Source organism: Branchiostoma belcheri, unplaced genomic scaffold (genome assembly GCF_001625305.1).
Source record: "Branchiostoma belcheri isolate BF01 breed outbred unplaced genomic scaffold, Haploidv18h27 scaffold5, whole genome shotgun sequence".
In the NCBI taxonomy this organism is placed as follows: domain Eukaryota; kingdom Metazoa; phylum Chordata; class Leptocardii; order Amphioxiformes; family Branchiostomatidae; genus Branchiostoma; species Branchiostoma belcheri.
Window position 1 is genome coordinate 7,240,477 of NW_017804131.1, and position 20,720 is coordinate 7,261,196.

Below are 20,720 nucleotides of genomic sequence, written 5' to 3' on the forward strand. Positions count from 1 at the left end.
ATACACCGAGTCCAGTCTACCCCAACGCGAGATACAACTGCGATAATATTTCAAAATACATATCGGAAGCAGACACCCCTCTGTTTGACCCCTTTTAAATGGTAAGACCCAAAACTGAAACCTCCCCATTCCTTAACAACATGGTAAATTCCATTTTCAGCATGGCGGGGGTGTCCGGAGCACTTAAAAACCTTTTATTTCCACGCCCATAAACACATATACAATTAAACAAAAACGTTCTGCATCATCTGCAGCCCAACAGCAATACGTATACCGAACCACAGACAAATCCGTCCAGCCGATCGCGAGAAACAGCTGCTGACAGAAATGTTTCGAACCATAGTAAAACCTCCTCGCGGAAGGATATCTCCTTCCCCGGAGGTAATTAGATGTTCAAGGGTGAGGTGTAACAAGTCGATCGGTGTAATGTAGCCAGCTGCCGCGGCGCCGCGTGCCTGCGAAGCTGGTGTGTTACGCCGAAGGGCGATTATACCGGCTATACAGATACAGATATTCTAGGATTGGGGAGCCATTTGTCTCACAAAGTGTTTTTTTGCTACAGTTCTGGCTACTAAACTTCGCTTTTTATTTTCTTGTAGATGGCACAAGGGTATCTGACCTGGCCTATGAAGAGGGTGGAGGGACCCCATGTAAGTGTTTCTAACATATTCTCTTTTGTACGGTGGCCCGTAAGTACAGACATGCGTGTCTGCGCGATTACCTTCCAAGTCTGCGCGATTACCTTCCACGTCTGCGCGAATACCTTCCACGTCTGCGCGAATACCTTCCACGTCTGTGCGAATACCTTCCACGTCTGTGCGAATACGTTCCACGTCTGCGCGAATACCTTCCACGTCTGCGCGAATACCTTCCACGTCTGCGCGAATACCTTCCACGTCTGCGCGAATACCATCCACGTCTGCACAGAAAAAACTTCCTCGTCTGCGCGAATACCTTCCTCGCACGTATGCCTGTACTTACGAGCCTCCGTACTTTTGATTGTAATTTTGTCATGGATAGGCTTAGGGGTCTAACTTGACTTCAACACAATGATGTCGACTAGTCCTATGATTTTCTGGTCAACTGAGGACACGATTGTTCAGGACAGGACAGTATGCCACGTCATCTCCCCGAATGATGACGTAAGCACTGGGTCAAAGGTCGCTGGAAGTTAATACCGCCCCCCGTTTGTGTTCAACGTTTCGGAAGGTTGATGGGCCCTGATGCATGTGTAACAGTGGGGGTTTATAGGCGCTACCAATTGACCCGGCCGATGGGTCTAGACCTTTTCGGAATTCGGAAGATTCGAGGACGAATCTTGAAAAGAAAAGGGGGAGTAGTGTAATAGTGGGGGGGGGGGGGGGTTATAGGCGCTACCAGAGTGACTGATCGAAAGCTCTAGGTGAGTGGGCCAATGGGTCTAGACCTTTTCGGCCGAACGGTTAGAGTGTCTGGTTATGAAGCTCTGGTGCCCGGGGGACGTGGGTTCGAACCCCGGCTCGGGACCAGAAGGGTTTTTACTGGCTCCTCCTGTTTCTTACACATGTTATTAACAGCTCTCGAATCGCAATTTTGTGTTGGAGTCAAACTTTATCCTTTGCCTTAAGGTTATGCACCAACACAGATGAAATGTCATTCTAACTAAACTAAACTTTAAACCGTGATGATTCTTCTCGCACAAAACACTCACTTGCCTTGCCGATATTTATCTTGTTGGAATGACTATGAGCGGGTTAAGCGTGATGTTCCTCTTCACTTTACAGACGAGGAAGCCCTAGACTCTCTCGGAGAAGAATACTCAGACGAAGGTATGTTGAATCATAGCTGAGATGTTCGTGGTTATCGTGAATGCATTGAAACAACATTTGGGGGTAAGTACTAAGTCCCAATTCTTTGTTGTCAGTGTTGGAAATTAAAGCTTAGTCTTTATTTCATAATGACTTATACCAAGACAGATGAACATTCATGCTAACCAATTCCTTAATTCATCCACCTACCGAACACTTTCACACACAAAGAATTCTCTCACCTAGAGCTTTCGACCAGTCACTCTGGTCTTCCTCAGTAGACTGACCCAGTGAAGCTTGTCACGTCTACCAGATACCTTTGACAGTGTTGACGTCACACTTCAAAGAAGCCACGTGACAAGCTTCACTGGGTCAGTCTACTGAGGAAGACCAGAGTGACTGGTCGAAAGCTCTAGGTGAGAGAATTCTTTGTGTTGGATCAAAAGTTTTATTTGTAACTACCAACACATATGAACTTTCCTGATAAAATTCGGTTGTGTTTCATCGTTTTCTATCCTGTTTGATCTTAGAGTGTCGTGTGAAAGTCGGGATTGAATCGGGCTTTATCCTGGACACACAGCTGTCTGCGTCATCCTCGTACGACAACACGACAGGTCCCGAAAATGGCCGAATCGGTATGCCATCGGCTTGGGTTCCCAACGTCCAGAACAAACGACAGTGGTTTCAGGTAGGAATTTCTGCTGCTAGTTTCTTCTCAATGAAGTAGAAAGTAGCCCAAGGCGTTGCACGTTACTTCCAAAAGCCAGACATTAAAACAGTAAAGCAAAGGAATGTGATAATACTTTGCCATTATTATTACGTCCCGATGACATTTAAAATTTACATACATGTACATGTATTGTAGGGGGCTTTCTTGACTATTATGCTGTATAATGTAACGGGTCCGATTACATAACTTTCTTTTCCATTGCTTCATCTCACACATATATGCATATAGTAATACCTTCATGAAATAATACAAAACGTATAGTGTTAGTCTCGATACATAGAACTTAATGCATTACGATAACCTGAAATAAAGTCATTCATTCATTCATTCATTCATTCATTCATTCATTCATTCATTCATTCATTCATTCATTCATTCATTCATTCATTCATTCATTCATTCAATACTGTAGACGTTAGAGTAGGTATCAGCTAGACATGTAGTAAGAGCTTGCCATACATTGCACCTGCTACAATTGTTGTACAATTCAATTGACTTGACTTGACTGGTACAGAAGGGGCTGTGGAGGGATCACTATCTTTCATTACGTCATAGGTGGACTTCCGGAAACGGCGAGTGCTGACGGGAATCACTACTCAGGGACGTGGTAACTTCAACCAATGGGTGACAAGGTACAAAGTAGAGCATCGGAAAGACGACACCTCTGATTGGACCACAGTGACAAATGAGGACGGCCAGGAAATGGTACTTGTACATTTGTACTCACAGTGACAATGACAATGATAGATAGAAGAACAGCAACAGAGAGCCCACCTTTCGTCAGGGATACAAATGCCTATTTTTGACGTTTTTCAAAAATTGAATCCGCTTTTTTTAAAATTAGCTCTACTGAAAATCAAATATGTCTGAAAAATAACAATGGGATTCCACGTTTATACCGTGCACAATTAACACAAATTAACCGCGGTTTTGACTTCATCTTGCTTAAGGTCAACGTCGATGCTTGTTGCTTTTGAGTTATTGTCAGCAAGTTGAGCATTGGATCTATATATACAGTGTAGAACACCTCGAACGTTTTTGCCCGGCCTCAGCTCGTACATGTATTTATCACTAGACAAGTGTGAACATGTTGTACATGCTTGTTTCAGACTTTGCGAACGGTTTTGGCCTGGTTTTGCTGCCACTAACTTCATGAAAACATAACTGATAAATGTGAATAAATTGCTCTGATTCAAAGTTCTCTTTGGTATGAGCACAAAGTCATTAACATGTGAACATCGTGTTCGTTGCAGCCTTTGAATATCTAAGGACAATAACATACTAGTATTCTTTTTGCTATTACTAGTATTTTTTAGCATGAAAGTTCATCTGAATTAGTAAAATACATTTAGAAAATTAAACTGTTCTCCAACTCAAGAATTTCTGTTGAATTAATTTCTTTTTGAGATGGAGAACAGTTTGATTTTCTTCACTCGTATTTTTTTATTATTTTCAGATGAAATGGGGCAGGGAGAATATCCCTTTATCTATTTATTTTTATTTTTAATGCCGAGCTTTTTTTAAAGCTTTCTTGTTTTCTATGAGGTTTTTGAGGGAAACTCTGATGACGTGACCCCGGTGACGCGGTCCCTGCCTCAGCGCATCAACACACAGTTCGTGAGGATCCGACCAAAGAGTTGGCACGGCGGCATCGCTCTAAGACTGGAGATTCTGGCTTGTCCTAGAGGTACTTGTAGCTAAGTCTTCTTCGCAAGCTCCGAAGAGAACTATGTTTTCCGTCTATTTCACAGAAAAACACACACAAGTGAGCCCCTTATGCTCATGCTGGGGTCACAATTCCCACACGGGGCCCGGCCGTGCAGCTTTTGGGAACGAAACTGCGGTACAGAAGATAACAAAATATCGAAACGTTATTTAGAACAATCATGGGCTCTATTTCTCTATATTCTTGATAAGAAAAGTTAATTGTTCGTTCGTACAAACAACCCGGCCGGGCCCCGGTTTGGAAATGTGACCTAAGCATTAGGCCACAATTCAAGAAAGGGGCCCGCTCGGCGCGTGTTCGGCGTGTTTTTTGGCACTACCGAACGGGACCTGGACGGAGACCGGCGGGCTTCCCGACGGCTGCCGGCCTATTTTTGGCCCCGCGCGGTCGCCGAATCGATTTTAACTCAGAGTTTAAAACACTTCGGGCCCCGTTCGGCGAAATACGCCGAAGCGACGCCGTAACCTCACTGCCCGGCACCCGTCGGGCGGCCGAACAGGCACCTGCCTAAGATTATGACGTCACATGTGCTGATCAGTGCATCAGATGGTCAGGAAAGGGGGGTTATAGGGAGCATATATAAACTCCTACCTCAGACTACTTCGCACAGTTCACCACGTGTGTGTTACATCGTGTACTTGTGTGTGTTACACCTTGTATTTGTGTGTCAGAATGTCGAAGGGCAAGGGAAAACAGCCGGCACGGCTCTCTTGCCAACTTCATAAAACAGATCATAACAGGAATAGAATGTGTCTGACATTATCTCTTGTTACATCATATGCCTTCGTAATAAAATGGAATCAGAAGTTATTGGCATTTATTTTCAGTCCAAATTTCAACAGAAGTAACGATATTCAGTGGTTTTATTGCTCAATAGCAAGGAGCTGCCACGGCACACTTCCTGCGTCACTGCTGAAGTACTTCCTGCGTCACTGTTGAAGTACTTTCGAAAGTAGGCCCTCGGTTACTTTTGCGACGCACCATGGTCTGCCTGCCTCTCTTCTTCAGCTACCAATGCCAGAAGACCTACATGTAGGTTGTCACCAATCTCAATCTCAGACGGGCTTGTAAGTTGTTTGCAGGTTGCACTGAACGCTGCATCGCCAACTTCAGTCTACTCTTTACTTGACGTGTACTCTTTATGCTGAGGTCACATTTCCAAACCGGGTCCCGGTCGGGCAGCTTTCGGGAACGAAAAGTATGATATAAAAGACAACAAAGCACAGAAACGTTTTTGATAATAATCATGGGCGCTATATCTATATACTCTTGATGTGGATTGTTAATTTTTCGTTCATACAAACTGCCCGACCGGGCCCCGGTTTGGAAAGTGACCTAAGCATTACTTGAAGTGAACGATAGCAGGCAGTGCAGCGCTTATATATGTACCTGCTCAAAAACACGAGAGGAGCCCGTCGGGATCCCGCCAGGAACCCGCCAGGGACCTGACAGCTGCCCGGCCGAACTGTAAGAGCCGGTCGGCACCCTACCACATGCCGCACGGGTCAAGACGGGCGACTGACCGGGCACCGGACGGGTCCCTGACAGAAACCGACCGCAAAAGTTTATGAATATTAATGAGAGCCGCCGGCCGGAGAACAAGCAGGCCCCGACAGGGAGCCGTAAAGGAACATTTAATTGTGACCCTGACAGTACGGCGCACGCTCGGCGTCATGACGCCGGCCGGCGTCTACGCCGAGGACATGCCGAACGGGCGCCGTTTCAAATGTGACCTAAGCATTACAGTGGGTAGGGAGGAAGGGTCAGAGGGTAAAGCGGTGGAATGATTAGTATCAGTCCTTCAGGGTAGGGGGCACGCGGATGATCTGTACTTCTCTTACTAGTAGATACAAACTGCACAGAAGCTTTTGCTGGAGGAATGCAGTCCTGTTACGTCAGGCGCACAGAAGAGCTAGACTGGGACCACAGATGATGATGATGACGATACCAAAAAAAGTGAACATGGTGTAGGCCACAGCAACTAAATTTTGTGGCCGACATTAATTTTCGCCTGATATGGAAAAAAAAAGTTTTGTTGCCTTCTGACAGTGGGCAACATGCCACCGAAAATAGGCAAAGATGTCTGTTGCCATGCAGGAACGTGGACGGAAGATAAATATGAAGAGGCAAGGTTTTGATTTATTGTTCTGCCTTTTATTTTGATGCAGTGAAGTAATTCATTCCTTTTGTATGTGATGGTGCCTGTGTATGTGTTATGTTCCCATTAAATGAAAACCATTTGTACATTGTTTTGATGTCAAATTTCAAGTGTTTTTGGCAACTAACTCTTCTTCGCAAGCTCCGAAGAGAACTATGCTTCCCATCTATTTCACAGACAAACACACTCAAGTGACCGTACGGTGAAAGTTTGAGCCACGAATGACCAGAGGCTAAAGGGAAATAATTAGAAAAGTGCATTGCAAATTCGTGCAAAATACAAAACATAAAAGAACAATGAAATAGAGTATGAAATAACAATAAAGTCTACATGATAAAGGTAGCTGTCTGGAATTATAACTATGTCTAAAACTATGTCTGAAGGGTGGGTGGAAGACGTAATGTCCCATCTTTTCCAAAATTAGTGGGTTTTGGGAAGTTAAAAGAAGAACAGTTTTTTCTTGGTCTGTAAGTTTAGAGAGATTGGGATAAGTTGTAGAAGTTTGAATAGTCAATTCATTTCGAGCGTTATTATGGAATGAAAGTTTGAAATAAAATGTATTTCGTCTTCCACAGCCTTTGCACAACAATATTTTACAAGTTCTTTCACATACAGGTAGTATCGGGGATAGGGGTCGCGTGATCTGTCTGTTCAGTCGACGGAAAACGAGATTTATTGGGATTTTCTTAAACACATGCAACCAGGGATAGTTCATACCTTGCTTACGTTTTGGTGTCTATCAGATATCTTCTTCAGAGCTTCTGACTGGAGTTCTGCATCTCGACGTTATATGTAGCCGGTAATATGGTCATTATGGGTTCACCACACCACGAAGTGGTGGTGAACCCATATTGCTTTTTCTGATGTTTCTTCTTCTCCTCCTTCTCCTCCTGCCATTTTTTAAATGGATTCAGCTTCTTCATTTTAGGGCCTAAGGTCCTGAAATTTGGTATGGAGGTACAGTGGGCAAATACCCCTAGGCGTTTTTTAAATTTTTGTGATACAGGCTTTTAGAATGGTTTTATTTGAGTTTTTTGGCTGTGTTATAGCAAATGTATTACTGTGTTAGTGTGCCGTGTTTACCACCGTGTTTACCATGAGTCATCACAATGGAATGCAGGGCATCAACCAATAGGCATGCAGCTTTCCTCTATACTTCTTGCTGATTGGCTGTTGGGATTTAACTTGATTAACACCTGCACAGAGCATTTCCACCTGCACAGAGCATTTCTTGCTGATTGGCTGTTGGGATTTAACTTGATTAACACCTGCACAGTGCATTTCCATACTGACAGTATGTCTGTATTCAAGTGTTTTGGTAGGTATTTCAAGCTTTCCTGCTCCAGCATTGGAATGCGGGGCATGAACGTTTTTTTTTTATTTTGAAAATCAACAGTTTGCATTATGCAATTAAAAATCCTAACCAATAAAGTAGGGAATAGCTATCCAACTGTTGTTTTAGTTGTATGTTACTTCATATTATAGTTATATCAATGTAAATCATTGTTTTCCCTTGTGTTTCTCATTCTTTCCCTGCCATGTCGTAAAATGTGGTGAACCCATCGCTGTATTTGCTCCAAAGCAAATATTGGCCTTTCTAGTTATCAATGCCTTTAAAGTGCGAGAAAAATTACGGATGATCTAATCTATCTGTACTTCTCTTAGATACTAACTGCACAGAAGCGTTTGCTGGAGGAATGCAGTCCTGCTACGTCAGGCGCACGGAAGAGGCTGGAACCACAGATGATGATGATGATGATGACGATACCAAAGGAACTGATGACTTCTGCAGGTACTCCTAGCTGCTGCTTGTTTCTCTTAAAGCTGATGATGATCATCAATTCATCCATCCATCGATCCCTCCATCCATCCATCCATCCATTCACCCATTCATCCATCCATCCATCCATCCATCCATCCATTCATTCACCCATCAATCCATCCATCCATCCATCCATTCACCCATCAATCCATCCATCCATCCATCCATCAATTCACCCATCAATCAATCCATCCATCCATCCCACCCATCCATCCATCCATTCACCAATCAATCAATCCATTCATCCATTCATCCATCCATCCATCCATGATTTCATCCATCCATCCATCCATCCATCCACCCATCCATGAATTCATCTATTCATTCATTCATTTTCATCTTTCCTGGTGAAACGTAGGGGTAATAAAAGTTCATCTGTGTTGGTAGTTGCATGTTACACTTTAGAACTTTTGTGTTGGATCTAAAGTCTTAGCTCTAAACAAGATCTTATGTAGTCCTGACGTCTGTGATCTAACCTGCAGGACAGAGAAGTGGCTGTACGACTGTTTTGAGGACGCCCTGCTCGGGTCGAACTGTCCGGACGACCAGGAGGCAGACCTGAGGAGCCGGTACATCGCCACCGGGGCTGAGCTGGTGGAGATGATGTGCACCGAACCGACTGATGATGATGAAGACTAACACGTTTGTTCAAAGTTGCATTCATCATCATCATCATCATCATTCATTCTCCGAAGATGTTGAGCGGACAAAGTTTGATCTCCAGAACTGCTTGTCGTCATTGCTGAAATAAGTTCCAGCCCCTCCAAGCCTGTTTCAGTTTCTATAAGGTCCCTAAGTGTTATGTTTGGACGTCCAATCCTTCTCTTCGTGTCAGGGTTCCAAAGTAGAAGCCTACTGGTTGGTTCTGTGCTACATACAACACGACCGTTCAACAGCATGAAAGTTCATCTGAGTTGGTAAATTACATTATGAAAAACTTAAACTGTTCTCCAACTCAAAATTTGACTCACCAGAAATTATCCTCAGATAGCTGAGGAAGACTGAGTGATTCAGTCAAAAATTTCTGGTGAGTCAAATTTTGAGTTGGAGAACAGTTTAAGTTTTTCATAACGACTGTCCAAGCTTAGTCGTCGACATTTAACTACTGTAGTTTGGTAACGATCCGTTTAACTGTTCATTAGTACATGTAGTGTGTTTCCACCATGGTGTATTGAAAACTACTCGCAGCATCTTCGTGTAGATTCTGTTTAGGTTTCTTGAGCGTGACATATTCGTAACCCATGATTCTGACCCATACACGCTGCATTATGTAAAACTAGAACGGTACAATAACTCAATGTTTTGGTCATTTCTTTACAAAGTAAGTTTAATTAACACTACTCTATTGTGTTTAAAGTTAAAAATTTTGGTCCAACACAAAAATTCTCTCACCTTGAGCTTTCGATCAGTCACTCAGGTCTTCCCAGTGAGGCTTGAAGCCACGTGACAAGCTTCACTGTGTCAGTCTACTGAGGAAGACTAGAGTGACTGGTCAAAAGCTCTAGGTGAGAGAATTTTTGTGTTGGACCAGAAGTTTTAACTTTAAACATGTAACTACCAACAGATGAACTTTCATTATACTACTCTGTCGTATTGTGTTATTCATGAATCAGGAAGTGGTGGAGGTGCTCAAATATGATACCATACGAGCGTGTTTAAAATCTGGAAACAACTGTTTGTTTACTTTCTGGTGCAGTGATGGTGGCGTCACAGAATGAGCCCTAACTAGTACTTGTATTTCCTTGCTTTAACTGTAGATGACTCAACCTCGTCTTTACTGCAAGAGTAGATGATTTGTTCAGCAATTCCACCTTAACATCAGTGTCTATCCAATATCATGTTCACCTGCGTTCCATTGTTGTTAATCAAACATCTAGTTATTCGATAAAATAAACGGCTGAGTAGTAAAGATAGTCTTAGTCTTTATTGTCTTCTTTCATTGCAAGACGTAGATGAAATTACTTTAATTGTGACACAAGCAACACTTAAAAACACTTTTAGCATGTAAGGTCATATAATGTTTTTATGACTTATGTTCTAGACTGGCTGAGTTTTTTTATATTTATCTATATCTAGTACAGTTTGCGGTCTAATATGAAAGATATAGTAATATTGTTCTCGGTTAGGAATTAAAAAGAGCAACTAATAAAGCAATAAGTATCACTATATACACTTAGTTGCAATATCGATCATTGCAAACAGATCCAAGCCTAAATCGCGAAGAAATAAAGATAAAAAAGCACATTTGCTTCTTTATATCACAACATGTACAAAAGTATTTTGTAACAATTGGTTATCTGTTAACAGTGTCCAGTTTAATTCCGGAATTTCAGTTTAATTCCAGACTAATTCCCATATCTCAGCAACCTTACACCTGGATGGGCTAATATTCTAAGATATGGGTAAAAATTTCTGCAGAATTCTGGCTCTAGTTCCCAGAATTCTGCAGAATTCTGCAGAATTCTGCAGAATTGGGTTAATTTCCAAGGGGTCACCGATGGCTACTACATATTTCTTACATCATTTTTACATATATCTTAGAATATTAGCCCATCTAGACGTAAGGTTGCTGAGATATGGGAATTAGTCCGGAATTAAACTGGAATTCCGGAATTAAACTGGACACTGTTTGTTACATTTTGACGAGAGAAAATGCTGTTATTGTTGCTTGACAATTCGCGATTATATAGACCACCAGAATGAAGTTGTTGATCATTTAATCATCTCACGCTTCATTTAGACATTCTTGGCGTGAACGTCCGGACTCGACTCGTCTTAATTCTCCGTTTCGTTTTTGTCGCATTCTGTGGGAACAACAAATTCAACAGTTCAATACTTGTTAGAGTTACACAGGCAATGCTCTTTATCTTAAAAAAATTAAAATACTAGTGGGTAAATTTCTTGTGTTAACAGTCACCTGGTTTGTATTAGAACAAGACTGATGAAGCCATATTATGTTAGAATTATGTTTGTTAAATTTGAATCATGATAAACTAATTGAGCAAACACAATTGAGCTTCAAGAACATGACAAAAAACACAACATTGAGCAACTTCAAACAAACACAACATTGAGCAACTTCAAAAAAGACAACATTGAGCAACTTAAAAAAGCAATATTTAATAACTTCACAAAAATACAACATTGATCAACTTCACTCAAACACAACATTGAGCAACTTCAAAAAAATATTGAGCAACTTTGAAAAAAACACAACATTAAGCAACTTTCGTGAGCATCGTTACCTGGCAGGTCATTGCCATGTGACCATTGGCCATTAGCGCCACAGGTAGAGGTAGCCGGTCCGTGCAGGTCATACCCAGGCGGGCAGACAAACCGCACCATGCTCCCTGTGATCAGCTGGGAACCAAGTACGCGAAGACGGCCTTCTGCTTTTGGAAGCTGGGGACAGTCTGCCTCTGTAGTACGCATTATAGGATAAAATGAATGAATAAATGAATGAATGAATTAATTAATTGAATTAACTTTATTGCTCGAAACGTTTAATGAGTAGCATCTATGTCTTTCAAAGATAATACTCTTGCCCTTGACTCTTCAGCAAGGGCAATCCATATGAAATTAAATAGATGATTGTATAGTAGTGAAAAGACACCGGGGCAATGATTTAAAAAGAAACTGCATGACTATGTAGGTAAGTGACCTAAACTAAGTGCAAAACGTTCAACTCAAGGAAACAAATTTAAACAAACAAACAAACAAACAAACAAACAACACAAGCAAACAAACACATGTAGGTTCTGTAACAGTCATGGCTGAATATTGTTTCTGTAGTCTTTAAGCTTTCCATATAAACAATGGAAATTCCTTCAACTATTTCATAAATTACTCACTTTTACAGACGGGATGTTCTCCGCTCCACACGCCATTTGACTGACAGGTCCTTCCTCCGTCCCCTGCCACCATGAGGTAACCCTTGTTACAGTTGTACTCCACGGAATGTCCCGATCCTAGTCGAGCTCCGTTTTTCAGTTGTTTCGGTTTCCCACAGTCGTGCACTTCATGTAAAAGGCAAAAAATGCATCCACAATATGTTAAGGTCCACTATGTAACTTCCAGAAATTATATTTTGCTGTGATATCTTTTCATAGTAACTCTAAAGACTGGTCTATTTGGGAAGTATCTAACTACTCGGTAGCTCGATTAGGTTTACCGCGGGACAGGATGTTGTTGTCAAGACCAGGAGCGACTGTTTTTCAGTGGTTGTTTTTTAACAGTTCACTGGCACCAGACAAACGAAATAATGATGCAAATACGCCAAAAAGTAGTTACTCAAGCAACTGGATATGATTTTGAAAACGTCAGACGTTTCAGCTAGTATCCACTAGCTTTCGTCAGTGACTGAGAGACCAGAGGGGAAATGCAGGTTTATAAGCACAACCTATTGATTGATATGCAAATAAAATGAAGACAAATTTTTGGAAGTCGAAAAAGGAACAAAAGTCAGACAAGTCAACACAAGATGATGCAAATTAGTCTGAAAGCTCCTGTTATACAGAACAGGAGCTTAAGTGTTGTCTGTCCTCGGGGCTGGGAGTGCCAAATCCCAAGTGCCGGAAAGATCGACCCGTAGCCCGTAACCCGTAGCTAACCTTCATCGACGAATGATGCAAATATGCTGATGTATACGTCTTTCTCACGAAGTTTAAGTTTTGTGCCCCTTTTCCAAATTGCATAATGCCTCTTAAACAGTATTAATGACATGGTTTTTATAACGTAAGATGTCACAGAACAACTTCTGTAACTAAGAATTGGATAAGGTAATGCTCTCATCGCCTTCTTTCCAAAGACAGTTTCTCACCTATACACCTCGGGAGCGCTCCTCCCCAGTGGCCGGTCATGTCACACCGAAGCACGGGGTTCCCCAGTACGCGGTACCCGTCGTTACACACCACACGTCCTACTGTACTGTCTGATGAGGACACCTCAAACATGCCGTGTTCAACCTCAGGGAGCCTGCTACAGGAACGATCTGTAGAAGGACGGGAACATTGAAAAGATTTACTGCACCAAATGTTCGAAAGATGTTTTACGAAAACGTATGTTATATATGAACTGTGTTTTCTCATTTTCAACATTCAGATTTTCAACATTCTATTAATATCCAACCAAAATCACGTGGTGAGGACTGTTCGAGTTTGTGTGGTATTCCATAGAATGCGACATTGCATATTCAGACAGTGTCAAATAACATGCTGTTGAAATCGTAGAATATTGTAAGCTGACCATCAGGTTTTGTATTGAATCAATAAAATCACCAATGCACCTTTTCCAGTAAGGGATGCAAGAGGGAAAAAACATCCTAACCACAAGATCAGCTTGCCACCATGTAATCGTAGATTGGAGTGGTAAAAATGAAAGAGCAAAAAGAGTTCCACGACTTTATACCTTCGCCAGATGATTAAAACAAACTGCCATGCAGTTACATAACAACCTGCTAGGGGGTCCAAACTCATGTCACTTCTTTTCTAGCCCATGAGCTATCTACCATCCAAAATTCGTGACCCTAGTATGCCCAAATAATGCGATATCAAAATAGGACTTTCTGTTGCAATTCCTTGGAAAGTCATCAGGGGCCCCAAAAATCAAATCATTTCTAGGTCTCATAAAGACGTACCCACCTACCAAGTATACTGACAATTAATTTAAAGCTTTTTTGAGTTATCGTGCTAAACCACATACATCCACACATCCATACATGTACATACATACATACATATACACATACATACATACACACATATACACACAAAAGCTACGAAAAACCTAACCTTCTTGGCAAAGGTAACAACGTACCTTCTGAGCGGCCGGTCCTGTACACGGACATTCTCCAGCTCCCTCCACACATTTCATCTGATGTGGTACGTCCTGGACAGCGTTTGTTACACTCCGACTCCGGCCGGCGCCCTCCGATCCCGAGAAAGTCGTCACGAGAGCCACAAAAACATTGGCGGGAGTACTGAGTGGCTAAAGAAAGATGTCGCTGTTGGTTATACTAGTACATTTTTTGTTGTATCACGGCAAGGAGAGTTACAGTTCCAAAGCGCAAAATTAGATGATAAAAGATAAAAATTAAAGTAATTTTTCAAATGGTAAGGTGATCTAGCCACAAAAATAATCACCAGTAAAAAATTAATATTGCCTGGTTTGGTAACCAGGTTAAGATAATTACGTTATTTATGTTTCGTGTCGAAAAACTTTGTTGTCACGCTGCAAGTTTATACCGGACGGGAGTGCTTTCACTATCCAGACAGTCATTATTTTATGTAAAGGTGTATGAGCATACAATGTGATAAATAATTCCTTACGTACCCGCATATTGGTGTCCGTGTGAAGTGCAATGTTGAATGCATAAGTCCGAAGTCATTTGGTCTGAATCCATGCGGTCAGACGGGAAGATCCGCTCCTTATGGTCTTCATAACAGCCGAGGTAACGTATGTCTGATTGAAGGGGGGGGGGAGGGCACATAAGTGTGAAACGAATATAATTGAAAACGACATGCATACAAAGGAAACATCAAAGATACAGTAAAACGCCAAACATTCCACCTGTAATAACATTGAAAAATTAAGATGGATACATAAAAATCATAGTGGTTGCCAATAAAACGATGCGTACCTGTGTCTGCATAGACCTCCACCTCACACAGTGACAAGAACTCTTTCCGACCCATCACCTGTATAGACACATACCGGCCGGCTATGGGTGGGTTGCAGTGCATCTCAATGGTCTGCCCATCAGTTGGAGTGTCCGTGTAAGTCCCCCCACACTGCGTATTCTGGGAAAAGTCCTCATTCGGCCCAACTCGCACCATGAGGTCTTTCAATCGTTCTCCTACAAATGCACAAACCATCACCATTATAATTGTATCTTTGTACATTAAATCCACAAGAGGTAAACTGCTTGCACCTTCCGATGTAAGCACACTAAATGTGTTCAGCCTCTATACAAGTGCTGCCATGGTTTTGATATCTATCGAATCAACATTTATTATCAAACTAGTGAAAGTTAATTCATCTGTGCTCCTGCATTTCAATTACATTTGAGCCAGATGACAGTTTCGCCATCTTTCAAAGGTTATAGAAGTAAGGCATGTACAAAATAACCACCATTGCGCTGAATATGATATTGATTAATATGGATATAAGCTTACCGCAGCAGTCACCCCTGTTTAGGATCCGGACTCGGCGGACTGTGTAGGTACGCGAGAGGTCCACCTTCCACCATGGCTGATAGTCCAGTTGTGTGTGGGTGCACGCTTTTCCTTGACTAATATCAGTCGCTCTGGAACCATCCACAGCCTTCCCTGATACCAAGGCTTCCCCAAGGTGAACGTAGTCTGAACTCTGTGTTGTTGTCTTACCGACTGCAAGGTTATTTCTCACTCCACCTAAGCCGTTATGAAAAGTACAAGAATTGTGTTGGAACTTTTTCACGTCAGTTCAAGTACAAACATATCTTTCTAGCATGAAAATACAACGGAAGGTGAAGCAAGTGAATGGATGAAGTATTTGACAAATAAAACAATTGATTATGAGTTACATTTTGGATGTACAGGCAAATAGACAGAAAATTTTTCACGTTACCTTGGCACATCTTGCCATCAGCAAGTAGACTATACCCAGGGTGACAGGCACATTGGAAGGACCCGAGTGTGTTGATGCAGAGTTGAGAACAATCTGCCGCACCAGTCTTACATTCGTCAATATCTAAAAAGAGATAAAACAAACACGTACCTCCAACGTTAACAATGTGTAGTATTGAATATATGCTTTACAATGTTGTGTTGTTTGAGTTAAGTAGAGTAGAGTAGAGTAGAGTAGAGTAGAGTAGAGTAGAGTAGAGTAGAGTAGAGCAGAGCAGAGCTGAGCAGAGCAGAGCAGAACAGAGTTGAGTTGAGTTGAGTAGAGTAGAGTAGAGTAGAGTAGAGTAGAGTAGAGTAGAGTAGAGTAGAGTAGAGTAGAGTAGAGTAGAGTAGAGTAGAGTTGAGTAGAGTAGAGTAGAGTCGGTCGGTCAGGTAGGAAGACATTTTTTATATTGTGTTCATATTGTATTTTATGTATTTTATTTTTCGCATTCATGAAATGCCGTATATATATAAATAGATGTAGAAAAGTTACATGCCTTGTTATATTGCTTTTATTACAGATATATTCTTATGTTGAAAAGCAAACATATTTTAATTATAAATGTAACTACGCATATATAACAATGGTTATCCAACCTTGACAAGATCTGCCGTCTTCAGTCAAGACGAGTCCTGCTGGACATCTACATTCATAGCCGCCCTCCAGGTTCACACAGGTGTGGGTACAGCCGCCATTTTCTAACTGTCGACCGTCTCTCAGCTCAATACCAGCGCATTCATTCACATCTTGGGACAGAAAGCAAACAGTTCAATAGATCGGCGAGTTGAATTTGTATCTGTATGGTAGGTATCTGTTTGGTAAGTATCTGTTACAAATTATCTGTCTGAACTTATTTTTCATGCCACCAACAACCAACATAGAGGACAGCACAATACTCATTTTCACCCGAGTGAAGTGAGCAAATTCGTGTAAAGTGAATTTGCCAAGGACACAAGATCGGTGGCATGGCAGGATTCGAACCCAAGACCTCTTGGTTCCAAGACGTACACTACTGTTACGCCACACGATCCAATATATCACAGGCTTTATAGACCCTAAATCTGTGAGATATAAAGTGACGAAGCGAAGAGTCCGAACGTACCTACACATGACTTCTGGTCAGCACCAAGGACATATCCAGGGTAACATGAGCACAGATGTGAGCCGGGAGTGTTGATGCAGTTGTGGTCACAGCCGCCATTTCTTGTGGTACATTCGTCTTCATCTATGTAGAAGAAACATCATATTAGGAAGATATTTGATAACACGAATAGTAGAATAATGTGTAGATGTGCAAATTGACATCTTAGGACAGAAAGCAACAGTTTGAGACATTAAAATGAAGAAGAATGATGTGCAAATGTTGCAGTTGATTATATTTTGACATTGCAGTAAAATCTTATTCATGTGGATTGTTCCTGTAGGTTTCCCCAAGTTTTGTAATAAGAGAATTAAGATTGTAACATCACCTTTCTTTTGCCATTTAGAATAAGGAAAATATATAACATTTTGTAAGATTTTACATTGATTTTAGGTACACTATTGATGGTAACTGTTCCATTTTAAAACATACCTATGCAGTGGACGTTGTTGAACAGCTCAAACCGTTTTCTGCATTTACACCTGTATCCGGTGTCTTTGTCGTGACACTTGTAGTCGCATGGTTCGTTTTTCGGGCCACACTTGTTGAGGTCTGTTAGAAAGGCAGAAATAAAACCATTACATCCACATAAAGTCACTTTGTTTTACTTGACACTGTAAGGATTTTGGACACTGAACAAGACTATTTCCTGAGAGGGGTGAAGGAGGCTATATACATCAGGGCCCACCACCCTTCACTTAACCGCGACGGGGGCCGACATCGTCTACAATATACCTTTGACCCAGTGTTGACGTCACGCTTCAAAGAAGCGACGTGACAAGCCTCACTGGGTCAGTCTACTGAGAAAGACCAGAGTGGCTGGTCGAAAGCTCTAGGTGAGCGAACTTTTTGTGTTGGATCTAAAGTTTTAACTCTAAACATGTAACTACCAACACAGATGAACTTTCATGACAGAAATAAAACCATTCATATTATCGATATTTATGAATTATACAGATTAGTTCATCAAAGTAAAACCGGAATGTCTTTTGTATTTACCACAGTAAACTTGGAAGGACCACAACAGAGAAACATCAAAATGCCACAAGTCATGTGAGTATTGTCGTGTCTGTACCAGATGGCCAAATTGTAAAACACTAAAGTATGCAGTTCCAGATGTCTTACTGTTGGAAGGCTGCGGTGTGAAAGATGTCGGTTAGCTGTGAATAGTTTCATCAGGTTGGTAAGACACTGAGTAAAGAGACACACATGCGTGATTGGATTACAGCTACAGGGAAATGTATCTGCAATGCGTTCTCAATCACGCATATGTTGCAGCGACGTCACCTGTGCTGCAATGCAATGTGGACCAGTCAGAATTGCCTTGAGGATGGTAACAGACGGTCACCGAAACGTCGGCTGAATAAAAGACTTGGTTGTGTAAAAAGAGTTTCTTTACTCAATGTCGGCTAGCTTGAGGAATGAATCCACTCTACTTTATATAATTTATCGATGACAAAATTGTCGGAAGATTATCATGTTCAAGTAGAAGATCCCCATGCAGTAAAATGTCTGTCACATTTGTACAATATAGTAGGGTGGAATAGCTTTAATACCTTTTTCACAGTTTATCCCACTATATCCTCGTGTACAGAGACAGGTGAAGGTGTTGATGTGGTCAACACACGACCCTCCGTTCTGGCATGGATTAGATTCACACTCGTTCACGCCGGCTAGAGACGGCTTCCCTGCGAAAGGTAATCAACAGAAAGTTATATTGTTCTTTCGCCAAGTATAAAGATGTAAAGGGAACTTATTCAACATTGGCTGTGGATCCATTGGAAAGAGAGATTGTTTCCAAGTTTTGCTGGTAAGGATAAAGAAATTTTACTTGTATGTTTGGTAATTGGGAAGATGTGGGTGGAATATGGAATTGAAATGGTTTAACGTTGTTAAAAGAAAAGCTGATATTTTGGACCTATAGAGTATAGAGATTATTATCTAAATATAGATCAATGTATCTTACCAGCACAGAAAGCTGACCCCTGTCTGACTTCCAGGCCTTCAGCAGCTGCTCTGAAATCCGGCCAGGCTCGGACGTTTCCGGAGTCATCCGTGCAGTGTCGGGCCATGACTGAGATCTGGTCCTCGGTAAGGACGTGGTCCCACACATTTAACCTGTTACGAAGATAAAGGTTAGACATGAAGGTAATAAGATACGCCAAAAAGCAGTTACTCGAGCAACTGGATACGATTTTGGAAACGGTCAGACGTTTCAGGTAGTATCCACTAGCTTTAGTCAGCGACTGCTTTCGACGGTCACTGACGAAAGCTAGTGGATACTAGCTGAAACGTCTGACCGGTTCCAAAATCATATCCAGTTGCTTGAGTAACTGCTTTTTGGCGCAATTAGAACCTGTTATTCATTATAATAACACTTCATTAACATTGGCCCAGTACATAGACATTGATTATGATGAAAGCAATGTATTTTTTGGAAAACTCACTTCATTCCCATAAAGCAAACATCTTTTTTTTTAGTATTGATAGTTTACTGTTTTAAGAATAGTATGAATCTTATTGGATTAGTATGCCCTAACGATATACATTGGTTTGCTTGTTAAATTGCTAATGTCGAACATAAAAAAATTAAAAGAAATCAGTTTTCCGTCATGACGTTTTTTTATATTCCAACATGTAATCACCAGACGTGGTGACGGCACAATCAAGTTTTATCAACTTATATTAAGTGCCGCCACCAACACAAATTTATCAACTTATATTAATGTCACCACCAACACAGAGGACAATACAATACTCATTTTCACCTGAGCGAAGTGAGGAAAGTCGTGTTAAGTGCCTTTCCCAAGGGCACAAGATCGGTGGCATGTCAGGACTCGAACCCGGGACCTCTAGGTTCCGAGTCGCGCACTCTGCCTCTACGCCACACGACCCCACCTGTCATGACGTTTGAAGTCAAGAGACTTGTACTGTAACGACTAAAACTTATATGAAGTCCACTGGCAGGTACCTGCTAAGTTTTCCCTTGAATGATTCTTTGCTGTCGAATCCACCAAGAATCTCATCCTGGTCCTGGCCCAGGACTATCGTCCCTCCGCCGGGGATGAGCCGCCCTCCGCCGGCCTCAGAACCGCCGGTGTTCCGCTGACCGTCCACGTAGAAAGCCCACTGTTGCTCGGAGCCTGAATTTGTAAAACACAGATTCATCATCACAATTAGTTACATCTCCCGATTGGAAGGGTGCCTATATAGTAACAATCTGTGAAATTGTATTCCATTCAGTAAAACTATAGGAACTTCTATAATTGGTATGTCTTTCTAACGACAGCAACATTCATGTACTCTACCTTCAAGCCCAAACCCATGATACTACATGTATGTAGCTGTACCAGAGTATATAACAGATATAGGGCAGTGTATAATGTTTCATGGAGACAACATCTAACAAACAAACAACTCTATGGCTCTCTCACGCCCATTTCATCTGTAGTCCGACGACGAAGACTCGCCCTGGCAGGGCATGTTGTTCGTAGTAACGAACCAGCTGGTAGACTAGTACAGTGGCTTCCTACTGGGGCCTGTCGGTGTAACACACCGGCTTCGCAGACACTCGGCGCAACCTGTTACACCAAACTTTGCACATATAACTCTATAAGCGTTGTATTAATCTACCAAGTGATCATGAATTATAATTGTACTTGGAAGCAGCAGGTTCCATTCTATGCTAGTTGTAGAACAAAACGAGCGA

General features: G+C 41.7%; 2 protein-coding genes across 3 annotated transcripts in view; one reads left to right on the forward strand and one right to left on the reverse strand.

Annotated features, from left to right (window-relative positions):
* LOC109479727 overlaps positions 1-9,105 on the forward strand; it is a 21,488-nt gene extending 12,383 nt beyond the window's left edge. The window contains exons 8-14 of the mRNA XM_019781716.1: positions 600-650; positions 1,764-1,808; positions 2,318-2,475; positions 3,073-3,222; positions 4,063-4,204; positions 8,067-8,193; positions 8,706-9,105. Of these exons, the coding sequence (XP_019637275.1) occupies positions 600-650; positions 1,764-1,808; positions 2,318-2,475; positions 3,073-3,222; positions 4,063-4,204; positions 8,067-8,193; positions 8,706-8,862 (830 nt within the window). The 3' untranslated portion in view covers positions 8,863-9,105. The remainder of the gene's footprint in view (positions 1-599; positions 651-1,763; positions 1,809-2,317; positions 2,476-3,072; positions 3,223-4,062; positions 4,205-8,066; positions 8,194-8,705) is intronic.
* Positions 9,106-10,128: 1,023 nt separating this feature from the next.
* The window catches only part of LOC109479998 (sushi, von Willebrand factor type A, EGF and pentraxin domain-containing protein 1-like), a 45,844-nt gene continuing 35,252 nt past the window's right edge, over positions 10,129-20,720 (reverse strand). For both annotated transcript variants that reach the window (XM_019782096.1, XM_019782097.1), the window contains 16 exons: positions 19,983-20,154; positions 18,978-19,129; positions 18,568-18,699; positions 17,444-17,563; positions 16,973-17,095; positions 16,467-16,616; positions 15,829-15,951; positions 15,396-15,632; positions 14,861-15,076; positions 14,554-14,682; positions 14,038-14,208; positions 13,043-13,213; positions 12,075-12,239; positions 11,469-11,642; positions 10,859-11,027; positions 10,129-10,526 (listed from right to left, as the gene is read on the reverse strand). In XM_019782096.1, coding sequence (XP_019637655.1) covers positions 10,999-11,027; positions 11,469-11,642; positions 12,075-12,239; positions 13,043-13,213; positions 14,038-14,208; positions 14,554-14,682; positions 14,861-15,076; positions 15,396-15,632; positions 15,829-15,951; positions 16,467-16,616; positions 16,973-17,095; positions 17,444-17,563; positions 18,568-18,699; positions 18,978-19,129; positions 19,983-20,154 — 2,264 coding nt within the window. In that variant the 3' untranslated portion in view covers positions 10,129-10,526; positions 10,859-10,998. The remainder of the gene's footprint in view (positions 10,527-10,858; positions 11,028-11,468; positions 11,643-12,074; positions 12,240-13,042; positions 13,214-14,037; positions 14,209-14,553; positions 14,683-14,860; positions 15,077-15,395; positions 15,633-15,828; positions 15,952-16,466; positions 16,617-16,972; positions 17,096-17,443; positions 17,564-18,567; positions 18,700-18,977; positions 19,130-19,982; positions 20,155-20,720) is intronic.